This window comes from Populus nigra, chromosome 3 (assembly GCF_951802175.1).
Source record: "Populus nigra chromosome 3, ddPopNigr1.1, whole genome shotgun sequence".
NCBI classification, from domain to species: domain Eukaryota; kingdom Viridiplantae; phylum Streptophyta; class Magnoliopsida; order Malpighiales; family Salicaceae; genus Populus; species Populus nigra.
Genome location: NC_084854.1, coordinates 15,272,829 through 15,285,146, shown reverse-complemented (window position 1 = coordinate 15,285,146; position 12,318 = coordinate 15,272,829). Strand labels below are relative to the sequence as shown.

The 12,318-nt window shown below is 32.6% G+C and overlaps 2 protein-coding genes across 2 annotated transcripts; both read left to right on the top strand.

Annotated features, from left to right (window-relative positions):
- The first annotated feature begins 2,375 nt into the window (after nt 1-2,375).
- LOC133689733 (uncharacterized) lies at nt 2,376-4,513 on the top strand. Its single transcript, XM_062109734.1, has 6 exons — nt 2,376-2,773; nt 2,854-2,961; nt 3,129-3,290; nt 3,378-3,549; nt 3,984-4,057; nt 4,155-4,513. Exons 1-6 carry the CDS (start codon nt 2,429-2,431, stop codon nt 4,233-4,235), a joined length of 942 nt encoding a protein of 313 aa, XP_061965718.1. The 5' UTR covers nt 2,376-2,428; the 3' UTR covers nt 4,236-4,513.
- A 155-nt stretch (nt 4,514-4,668) lies between these two features.
- LOC133689731 (actin-66-like) lies at nt 4,669-7,433 on the top strand. The gene is made up of 4 exons (XM_062109733.1): nt 4,669-5,626; nt 5,701-6,094; nt 6,205-6,818; nt 6,991-7,433. Exons 1-4 carry the CDS (start codon nt 5,570-5,572, stop codon nt 7,054-7,056), a joined length of 1,131 nt encoding a protein of 376 aa, XP_061965717.1. The 5' UTR covers nt 4,669-5,569; the 3' UTR covers nt 7,057-7,433.
- Nucleotides 7,434-12,318: the final 4,885 nt, after the last annotated feature.

The window sequence follows — 12,318 nt, the reverse complement described above, 5'->3', positions numbered from 1 at the left end:
GTGGACTTTTTTTTATTTTCTTTCTCATCAAATTATGGCTTTGACTTTTTTCTTGTTGGTATTTCAACTTTAGAATTTATTCATTTAATTTTTAGTTTTTGTTATTGGCTCTTTTGTAGAAGTTTTATTTGTTTTCAATTTAATTATTCAATCCCAATTTATCAAATATTATATTTTTCAATTTGATCCTTATTCTTTCTATTTCTATTTTTTTTCTTTGGCCCTTCCATAAAAGTTTTATTGGTTTTTAATTTCATCATTTAATCCAAATTGATGGTATTATGTTTTTCAATTTGATCCTTATTGTTTTGATTTCTAATTTTTTTTCTTGGTCCTTTTGTAAAATTTATTTTTCTTTTCAATGTCACTCTTCAATCAAATATAAGATTTATTTTATTTTAATTTTGATCTTCATTATTTTAATTGTTATTTTTCTAATCCTTTTGTATAATTGATATTTGTTTTTCAATTTTATCTTTTAATATTTGATTGATTGAGAATTGAATTTCCTGATTTTTTAAAATATGGTGCTTTAGATCTAATGATCTAAGTCACTAGTTTGAAAAGTTCACATGTTTTTTTTAAAAGGGCTTTAAAATTCTCTTTATTTTTTATCGAGCTATTCCAATCCCATGATCTAGATCACGGTTTTGACAGGATATTCCAAGTTGACTCAACTTTGATTATTAGGGTTATATGTTTGGTCATACTAATTCGGATTAACCAAAACTAGTTTTTTATGTTGTTTTTTTATCCTATTTTATTCTTCTGAATTTAATGGACTGTGAATTGAGACATATTATATTTTTGTTTTTGAAAATTGTTTTTCCTCAAGTTATCCTAATCACTTTTCTTTTAAAATTTGATCAATTTATTGTTATTTTTTTTTATTTTTTTTGTCTAATTGAAATAAAACTAGATTATTCGACCTAGTCAAATTTATAACTTAAGTCACATATTTTTTTTAAAACAAATACATTTGTGGTATATGAATATTATTTTTTAAATAAAAAAATAATTTAACCCCGTATCAAAGCACGGTGACCAAAACTAGTAAAATAACTAAATGGGGATGAGGTATTTAATTGTTAAAATTTTTTCACGTATCAAGTCATGAACTAGAACTTTTAAAATGAGGGTGGTAGGCCTTGTTTAAGGCTATGTTTGCATTGGAATTTTAACAAAATTTAATTTTTTATTTCAAATTAATTTTTTTATATTTTTAAATCGTTTTAATGTGTTGATGTAAAAAATAAAAAAAAATTATTTTGATGCATTTTCAAACAAAAAACACTTTAAAAACTAATTTCAACCATACTCCCAAACAATCTCTTAATATGAAAAAACTCAAAATAAGTTTTTGGAAAATCACTAATTGACTCCGCTTTATTACATTATTTGAATAGAATCCCACTACAGGTAAGCATTTTCAGTTCAAGTTGATTTTTTATAAATAAAAGCATTCTTTTATAAATAAAAACCAACCAAATCAGAATATACACACTTAACCAGAAACTAGTTCAAACCAATTAATTTTGATTTGATTTTTTAATGAAGGAAACCTAAAAACCCTTGGTTTTTTAGTGGGTTTTTTTTGGAGCTTTTATGAGCTTTTTATGGCTAAATTTAGCTGGTTTTTATAAAATAAGAAGAAAAACCAAAATAAAATTATAAAACAGATAAAATAATTGTAAATACTCAATAATATATATAAATATAATCATAAAAATATATAAAAAAAGTATATGAACTTATCCAAATAACTTATATAACTGTAATTACAAAAGTTTGTTGTACTTAAAATTTATTCACACACGAGACATGTTGTCGTTTATACATTATAAATAATATGAACTTTATATTTTTAACAACAAAAAGATGCAAATCCTAGAGGTGGGCCGTGAGTGGAGCCATGGAAAAGATCGAGAGAGAGGGGTTGAGAGGGGACGTGCAATTGTAACAATGAATTTTATGTTGGAGTATTTGGAAAATAATTTTTTATTTATACCCTTTTCTTAGGTTAGCATAATTTTTAATTTTTTAGTTGAACCGGTCTAATTTGGTTTTATATAATTGGTTTTAAAATTTTTAAATAAAAACCAAACCGGATCTAATTTTTGTTTTCTAATTGTTTATTTTATTTATTTTTTATTTTCTATAGTTTTTTTTCATATACTTTTCTCCATTTAATTGATTTTTAAGTTTTTTTTTCTAACGTCTAATTCCCGCGGAGCGCTAGCAACGAATCAAATGCTTAACTTATGCAGGTGGCAAAACAACTATCATTACTCTCTTAGTGGCAGCTAAGTTAACACGTGGAATCACAATAAGCAGCTACGTGGAATGGAGAAAAAATATTTTTTTAATTCCCTTCCTCTTCTTCAAAACCACCACTCGCTCCCCATCTCAGTCAGATCACATACCAAAAATGTATAGGACGGCGGCGTTGGCAAGGCGCCTGCTTTCTGGTGCAACTGCTGGTAACAATAGCAACAGCCGTATCAGATATCTTAATCTCCGAACTACAATTATCGGCTCTCGCTATTGCACAGCGGTCAATAACAATCATAGTTTTCCTCAATCAATCTTCAACCAAAACCAAACCCCACGTGCTAATCTAGAATTCCCTAATCAATCAGAATCAACGTCGTCATCCAACTGGTCAACATCATCAACGGCTGAGGATGGTCGACAACGGCAGGAGAGACAGAGACCCAGGATTGAGTACCAAGAACAGCAAGCTCGGGTTCTTGAAGCCTCCCTTCGCCACGTGGTACGGGTCCTTAAAATTAATTAATGTAACTTTAATTTTTTTTTTTGTATAACGAATTTTTTTAAAAATGGGCAATGCAGTTAAGGTTGGGATGGAGTGAAGAAGCTATGATTGCTGGAGCAAGAGATGTGGGCGTTTCTCCTTCAATTGTTGGATCATTTCCTAGAAAAGAGGCTGCTCTAGTTGAGGTCCTTATCTTAAACTTGATGATTAGTATTTTTTTTCCTTCTTTTCCTATTCAATTTTAGGTATATGTTGCATAGCATTTATATGTTTCGAAATTAAATTAGTGGTCACTCCTCAACTGTAGGCATTAGATTGCGATGCTGACTTGTATTTATTTTTCCCTGTTCAGTTTTTCATGGATGAGTGCTTACAAAAGCTTATTGATAGAATTGACTCTGGAGAGGAGTTACAAAACTTGGTACCTAGTGAGCGCATCTCTAAGCTCCTCAAGATTCGTCTTGAAATGCAATCTCCGTATATATCGAAATGGCCCCAAGTCCTTAGCATCCAAGTATGAAAAAATTTCCCTTTCTTGTTGTGCTGCTAAGTTGCATTGTTGGAGCTGAATTCAGAAATACCTCTATTTTATGGCTTGCAGGCATACCCATCAAATGCGCCGACAAGTTTTAAGCAGCGTGCAATGCTGGTTGATGAGATCTGGCATGCTGTTGGTGATGAGGGCTCTGATATAGATTGGTATGTGAAGCGCACTGTCCTTGGAGGAATATACTCAACAACAGAGATTTACATGCTGACTGATAGCTCACCAGGTTTATTTCTCTCACTTAACATGTCATTGTCAAATAGATTTTCATTTTTGTTTTGTTCTTTAGGTGCACCTCTTCCTGTTTTGTTAGCATTAATTGAAATAAAAATGACTTTCTTCTTCCAGTGGGCTTGTAAAGTATATTCTACTGTGATTATTATGAATGTTTTCTGCAAAAGAACTGTGACAAGCAATGGTATAGCTTTTTAGTTGAGTCCTATAATATTTCTTCATATGAGATGAGATTTATTTCTTCCTGGATCAAATTAAGAATAAGCTAGTGAGAATCCTGGCCGAAGGTAGAAGAAATAGCACTGCTCTCTTTCATTTCTTTTCCATTTTAGAAGCCCTCACTTCATCTCCCTTCCATCAGAACAGTTTTTGATCGAGGAAGATACTCCAGCTATGTTTATTTGGTTACCTTAATTTTTCTGACAGATTTCCGCGATACATGGGCATTCCTAGATGATCGAGTGAAAGATGCTTTTGATCTCAAGAAAACCATTCAGGAGGTAGTCTCTTTTAGTTTTCTATGGTGTCTATATCAACTTATTTTGGGAATTTTAGCCTTTCTTGGGAGGGTAAGGTAATGTGGTTACTTTACTGCAGGCAATGTATATGGCAGAAGCTGTTGGTGCTGGAATGGGGAACTCTTTCCAAGGATTTGTAAAGAGAGTTTTTCAGAGGTGAACTATGTATCAATGTCACACATTTTCACTTTCTTACCCTTTATAATGTTATCGCCTATGATGAGAGGTTCAAGCTAGGAGAAGATGTCTTCATGTTGAAGTACCTTTAGTGGTTTTGCAATTTTTACTCCTTTTAATATCTGAGGTTGCTGTCCGAGGTCAACCATGTAGCGAATTTCCAGCCCTGTAGGAATTGATTATTTATCCTTTCAACAATAAGAAGTTAAAGATCAAAATGATCTTACAGGAAATAAATTTTCTCACCATCTTCAAAAGCAACTACCTCGCAGCAATGATTTTTGTTGATTGATAATGAGATGCATTTATATTTACATTGCACCTTGGAAATTCACTTATCCTGATGATAGTTTGTTCAATCAGATTAGCTGACTGTTTTGAATGTGATTGAGGTCAGACAGTTACGGGGGGGAAGAAGAAGCAGCTCCCTTCTGCTTCCTGCTTTTTCCCAAAGTCAAATCTGTGTCTTCTCCTCACCATTTGGTCTCAGTACTCTACGGATCCAATTTCTCACATTTTCCTTGCCGCATTTATCACTTGAACACCGTATGCTCTTGAAGATATAAGCCAAACTCGAGCCACAACAATTTAGCAACAATTTAGAAATCAGCTCACATTATTCACAAGTTTCAGCCCTTCATCATGGTGGAACCTCTGTTTATAGAACCCTTTACTATCCTGGGAATGCAAAGTCTTTCAAAATCTCCAGTACTCTCAGCAATTAACGAAACTCTGCTGGAGAAACCAAGAAGTCAACAGACACAGTAGTAAACTATAAGCTCGCTGTTGAAGCAACTATTATTAGTAAATCAAGCAGAAATAAAACCCAGTTCAGACTTCGATTTCTCTTACTTTTCTGGAGATCGAGAGTCCTTGTTTATTTTCTGTTTGGTTTGGTCATGCATGTGGCGAGAAGGTGTACGGTGATACGGTCAAGGCTTAATACTTACAACTGAATATTAAACATTTTAGCAAGTTAATTCTTGGAACGCCCTTTCCTGACATATTCTGTACTGTGTCCACAATCTATCCATGGCCCAAAAAAATAAGATGATGTGAGCATAAATCAAGTAAAATCACCTCCGATGTGATACGATGGGTACGTAAAAGTTGCCTTTCAACCTAGTCTTGTAAATATGCTGACATTCACTGGAAGCAACCGGAAGTGGGTGATTCTAAGATTCATCCTAAAGTTAGAGTTTACCGCCGTTTTCTTCCACCGCTTCCTCTTCTTAAATATCACACATGTCCGTGTACTCTCTACCATCTACAGATATTCTCTGTCAATCATCTTGATCGAGTTTTCATAGCACAGGCATGGATTTCTTAGAAAGCAGGCCAATTGTCTGCGACAATGGATCAGGCTTAATGAAGGTAATTGAATCAGAAATGCCGTGTTCTTTTCCTCCAAAATTATAAAGTTTGTTGAATAAAGTTTTCCGTTTCAGGCTGGTTTTGCCGGTGATGATGTTCCATGTGTGGTATTCCCCAATTTAATAGGCCGACCACGAAACAAGCATGCAATGGTCAGCATGGGACAAAAGGATATGTATTTTGGAGACGAAGCAGAAGCAAGGCGTGGAGTTCTTAGTTTAAGCTACCCCATACATCATGGAATTGTGAGATGCTGGGAAGGAATTGAAAGCGTTTGGGAGCATACCTTTGATCAGGAGCTCCGAGTCTCCACAGAGGAGCATCCTGTTCTTTTAACAGAGGCTCCACTCAATCCCAAAATTAACAGAGAAAAGATGGTGGAGATCATGTTTGAAGGTTTTAACATTCCTGCAACCTATATAGCCATCCAGGCGGTTTTATCCTTGTATGCCAGTGGCCGAACTACAGGTACGATGGAAGCAATGCTCTCAACTCTCAACAGAGATACAATGAAATGCTATGACATTTTAAATGCATGTGGAGAGGGGTTCATTGCTGTCTTGCAAAATGTGTTTCAGGTATTGTTATGGACTCTGGAGAAGGTGTGACTCATGTAGTTCCAATATACGAGGGCTATGCGCTGCCACACGCCATCCATAGACTTGACTTGGCAGGAAAGGACATTACGGACTACCTCACCAAAATCCTAGCTGAAGACGGCTACATTTTCACCTCTACAGCCGAGAAAGAAATTGCTAGAGACATCAAGGAGCGAATTTCCTACGTGGCAATGGATTTTGAAAGAGAGCTTGAAACATCAAGGAAAAGTCCAGCACTAGACAAACAATATGAATTGCCGGATGGACAAGTCATAACCATTGGAGCTGTGCAGTTCAAGTGCCCGGAAGTTCTGTTTGATCCGAGTAGAGTAGGAATGGATTCAGGTGGTGTGCATGAGATTGTGGTGAGGTCAATCAGCAGGTGTGATGTAGACATCAGAAGAGAGATGTTTGGGAATGTGGTGCTTAGTGGGGGTACCACTGTAATACCAGGCCTCGCTGAAAGGTTGGCCAAAGAGGTCAGCTCATTGGCGCCTCCTGGTGTGAGGGTACGAGTGGTTGCTCCACCAGATAGGAAGTACAGTGTTTGGATTGGTGGCTCCATCTTGGGTTCTTTAAGCACCTTTCAGCAGGTACCTTCTGACAAATCAATCTGAGATAATTAATAGATACCATTACCAAGCTCCATACGAATCTCCATATGAAAGCATAGAGATGTAGCGTTAATCTTCTGCGAAGTTCATTGGTGTTATAAATGCATGGTGTAATTTCATGTTTAACTTTTCATGGTGGGTTCTATTGCAGATGTGGATATCCAAGGAGGAGTACATGGAGTCTGGATCTTCCATTGTGCACATGAAATGTTTCTGAACCAGTCTCACAGCTTCAACGAGGAATTTAGCATCACCTTCAATGAGAACCGGCTGTTGAAATTTACTTGCCAAGGTGACAGCATCCTTTAAAGCAAAAGCCTCCACAGTTTGGGCATCTAAAGCAAAGGGGAAGTACCTGCTCTTAGCTACACAAACAGCACCGTCATGATCTCTAGCCTCAATGCCGACTGCACCAGATTTGCAAGAGTAGTAAGCGCCACCAAAATTGATCTTCATGGTTCCTAAAGAGGGAGGAGTCCATTAAGGAAGTGTTTAGAATGATAGAAAAAGATGGATTGGATATAATATTTTTCAAAACAATTGTTTAGTCTATAAAAATCAATTTTAATCGGAAGAAATTCTTATTTCACTGAAGAGTATATCGCTTTCATGTAAAATAACCCAAGACCTTTTATGCTCGGGTTGCAGTCCCATTCTCAATGCCAACAGATAAACCCGCTTCCCCTCTCTTCATTTGCCACGTGTCCACAATAGGCCGCCCGTTGAAAAAGATCAGCGAGTAGAGAGAGAGTTATCATAAGAGTTTGAAGAGCCTGCAAAATGAAAGTTCTCAGATGACTAGGGACCTGAACAGACCATGTCTGCTTCCATATTGGTCTGAACGAGAGGTGTTCGCAGTTGGAGCAAAGGCAAGAGTGGTTAGGGCAATTTGATATACTATCTTAGCAGAATAGATTCCGTTCATAGTGTGACGCCGAACAAGACAGTCAAAGAAATTAGCTGCAGAAACAGGAATGCTGAGAATCAATCTAGCATTTTCATTTGCAAACAGGTCCTTGCAAGAGAGGATTTCCAACAACTCAGTAACTACCTCTAATCAAACAAAATAGGGATTCTAGATCTTAAAACCTCAATAAGAGTAAAATATTCTACAAGAACCGCCGTGTAAAGAAAATACAAGATGTTCAAGGGAGAATAAGTTTGCAAAAAGACTTTAAGTAAAGAAAAAGTAAAGAAAGCAATAAAGATAAATAAATAAAAAGAGCAATCAAACCCTTTAGGGGAAAGAGCAGATAAATAAATTTGCAAGAGACTGAAAATGTGGGACTCACCATCATTTATAATACGCATAATACACCATATTTACACAAGTAATTTTAATAATTTTTTATTAGAACTTTTACTCTTAATAAAATTGTATTTTTTTTATTCTGACACTACTAGAAAATTAACAAATACAAATAAATATATCAATGAAATATTTTCATCGATGAATTACGGTGAATTTCTTCTCATGTCATTTAAAAACTTCTACTCATGTTATTTAACATGTGTAAATAATGCTCCCATGTTTCTTTGTTTTTTAAATGAAAGAATATTAATCTCATTATAATTGTAATAAAATTGATTGATGAAATCAATAAAATATGATGTAAAAATTAATATTATTTATTAAAAATCAATTGATCATGTTTTAAAACATGTTTTTGACATGTCTAATGCTTCATTTAATTTTTTTTAATTTAAAAATTACACGTACTCTAGCTAGATGTGATATTTAAGTGTCTACACATGCAAACATGAACCATAATCAATTAATTACTTTACCTAGTAATCAATACCATAAAATCCAAACCTTCAACTAATATTTAGGGAATGAATGAAGTTAGAGCTATAATCTCCATCTGAATGAAATCTTTACTTCATTTCCTTCACCATACTAATTATGTTTCGAATTGGAGTTTTAAAATACTAGTGGACAAAATTGGAAAATGACATCAAGAAAAATAATACCCGATAAAAAAATCATTGGCATGTATTTTGGCACGAAAAGTTATTTGAAAAGCACCCGCAACCACACTTAAAGCGTGTTTGGCAGTGTGGTTGCGGGTGCTTTTCAAATAACTTTTCGTGCTAAAATACATGCCAATGATATTTTTTTATTTTTAAAAAATTATTTTTGACATCAGCACATCAAAACGATCCAAAATATACAAACCATATTAAATTTTAATAAAAAAAAATTTTAAATTTTTTGAGAACGCAGCCACAATTCCAAACGCTGACTTAATAAGCTAAAATCAAACCTCAAAAGTTAAAGAAAAGAAGCTGTTCGAAACCTAGAAACTCTGCGGATTTGTGAGGAATGAAATCCAAATAACAATCTTTGGAGTTAACTTACAAAGGAATTTTCAAACTACTATAACAAATAATCTTTGTATTTTTATACGTCTAACAGTTCCATCAATTTGTATTATGTAAAAACAAAATTATTTTTATCTTGATATATTGACCTTCAGACTAGAATGCCTCTGATTATAATCATTGAATAAAATTGTTCATCAATTCAAATCCTTATGGAAAATTAAAAAAAAACTTAAATTGTTTTAAGAACAACGTGACTCAAATTAGTACATGTTGCTTAAACGTGAAACAGTTTTGAGTTTCCTTCTCATTCCTCTTAATAAACTTGTTCTCACAACTTAATCATGCTTAATTAGTCAGCGTAAATTCTTAATGTAAAGAAAAGCATGGAGTTTAATTGGTTCCAATCCTACTATGATTAAGGTATTTGTTAGGATAACTAATAGAACAAATCCTAAGCACACGACTCTAAACCTCGTGTAAACTTGTGGTTGTGATTTTCGAGATCAATCCTTTAGTTCCTCGATATTATTTTTTTACATTCCAAGAAATTAAAGTCTAACCCACAACAAAATCTTGAGTGAGAAAGTAGTATAGATTAAATTCAGACAATTCCAATATCCATGTACCAATACAACCTCTTAAAAAAGATTCTTACAATATATATTTAGTCAAATATGTTTTACAAATTATATAAACATTAATGGCTATTAATTGATTCTTATATTGTTGAAATGTATAACCTCAAAGACTTTCTAGAACTTGGTCAGGCCAACACTTTGAGCCAACACTAGGGGTTTAGTTGGGTAAACTTTTATGTTTTTAAAAGCAACTTATTACTTTTCTATCAATTAAAACTCATCAGAGAATTCAGTAAAAGGTCTTAGCTTTCAATGTAGTATTTGATATAAACTTTGTTATAATCTAATTTTGACCCCCCACTTTTGTATACATTTTGAAGACATTAGAAAGAATAAAAAAAATATATATATATCTTTTCAGTAATTTTAGTCATTTTGTTCTCTATTCATTTTATTTAATTTTTGTGTATCAAAAAAATCTTGAAAATCATAAAAAATACAAAAATAAAAAAGTTAACAAAAATAAAAAAATATAGCCGAGGTTGAAATCAGGCCAATAATTGAGTTTCACATGCAAAAATTGAGTTTGAGAATTTTTGAGCCATAATTGAAGAAGAAATTGATAAAAAGTTTAATTTGATTTAATTGGGCCAAGATTGAAAAGAATTTGAAGTTCAAGGATGATTTTAAAATAAATATTCAAGTTAGAAAATCAATTAAGGAATTGAAAAAGAAAGCTGAAGGTGGGAGTTAATTTGGCTTAAAAATAAAGAATTGAAGGACCAAGACTGAAAGAATAAAATGGAGAATTTAGATGACATATTTTAATTCAAGTAGGGGTTGAATAAATATGAAAATTGATCAAAATTAAAAAAAAAAGGAAGTCCAAGAACCATGGAGTAAAAAACACGGAAGGCAGAGCACTAATTTGAAGTTTGACTTGATTCAAATTTAAAAAATCAAATTTTATTTGAGGGTGAAAAATAACATGGTTTTATATTAAATAAAACGATGTAGTTTTGATAAAAAAGAAAAAAGAAGGGGATTAATGGATAAAGATCGTGCGTTTTGGTCAAAAGAGGGGATAATAGAGGATGAAGATTGGAATGGAAACTGCTTTGTTTTGTTCTAAATTAAATTCAGGGCATTAAAAGATATTGGAACAACTCACTCTCATGCATTATTAGAGCTTAATTTTGAACTTAATCCATCCTCGTGGTGGCACAAAAACAAGAGAAATGTGGTCTCTAATAGTTCAGCTACAATCATGGCATAAGAAATCAAGATTTAACTTCCAAAATCCATCACGAATTTCAAGTAAAACATGACGACTCAATCAACCTTTCTTCAAAAACCATAGCCCTGGCTTTAAAGGTCCAACCTTCAAACCCTTGTTCCTGCGTGTTTATATGACAAGTCTTGGATTGTTTTATTTTTTTATTCCCGTGAAGTGTTCGGACTAGTTTGTGTGCACCTCGACTAATCCCCACGAACCTTAAAATTAACGACCAGGTAAGCTTCTAGTGACCATCAATATTAGCAACCTCATGGCTCAAACCTGGAACCACAGGGAAAACAAATTCCTTGATCCATATTCTTATTCCTAAGTCACCTACTATATGGTTAATTGTACTCATTCTTGGTATGCGAAAACAGAAGTCATAAACTTCTAGTAAAGTGTTTGTCTTTCTTATGTATGGTTCTCATCATTCAAAATCTGGGTGATCATATTTCATGTTTAAATAACAAGATTCATCTGGAATTAGATAGAATTTGATCTGCATGAAAATTAAAAAGTGAATGCGTCATATGGTTTTCAAAACTTCAAATTCTATCTTTTATCTATTTGCTTGAGTTCAAAAACTTTCAGTTTTAAGTTTGTATATAAGAGGAAAGGGGATCCCTTTTAAGTTCAAAAATTAAAAAGCTGATGTATGGATCATTGATTTTTTTTTTAATTCTTTTTTAAATTGATGTTTTATTAATTTTATTTTTAATATTTATATTATTAGCGAATATATTTTGTTTTCTTAATTGTTATTTATATGATTCTTTTTAATAAATTTTAAAATAACTCAGATTGTTTTGAGTCTTTTAAACTATTTTTTTTGTAGGATTTACTTTTGACAAATTTTTAACTTTATCGGTTATGCTTACTTGGTTTGTTGGTTTTTTTTATTTAAAAATTGATCATATTTTTAATTTTATTATTTGACGTCAGATTTATTTGAAATTAAAATTTGTTTTTGTTTTTTTTTTATTTGTTTATTCTAGTTTCATGAACTGACTTGTATATTTGTCATATTCAGTTTAGTTGATTCATGTCATTTTTTTTTTATTCTTTTATATTTAATTGACTAGAATATTAACTTTATCATTTTTTTTAATCATTCTTTAGTTGCAGGTTTTCATGTTTTTTTTAAAATTAATTTATATATAATTTTTTTTCTTGATTGGATCTATATCCTTGAGTCATATTGTTTTATAATTTTTTAAAAATATATTTGCGTTGCCCTGTGTCTTCTTTAACTGATAAAAAATATTTTGACTCGCAATATAGTACGGTATAAAAA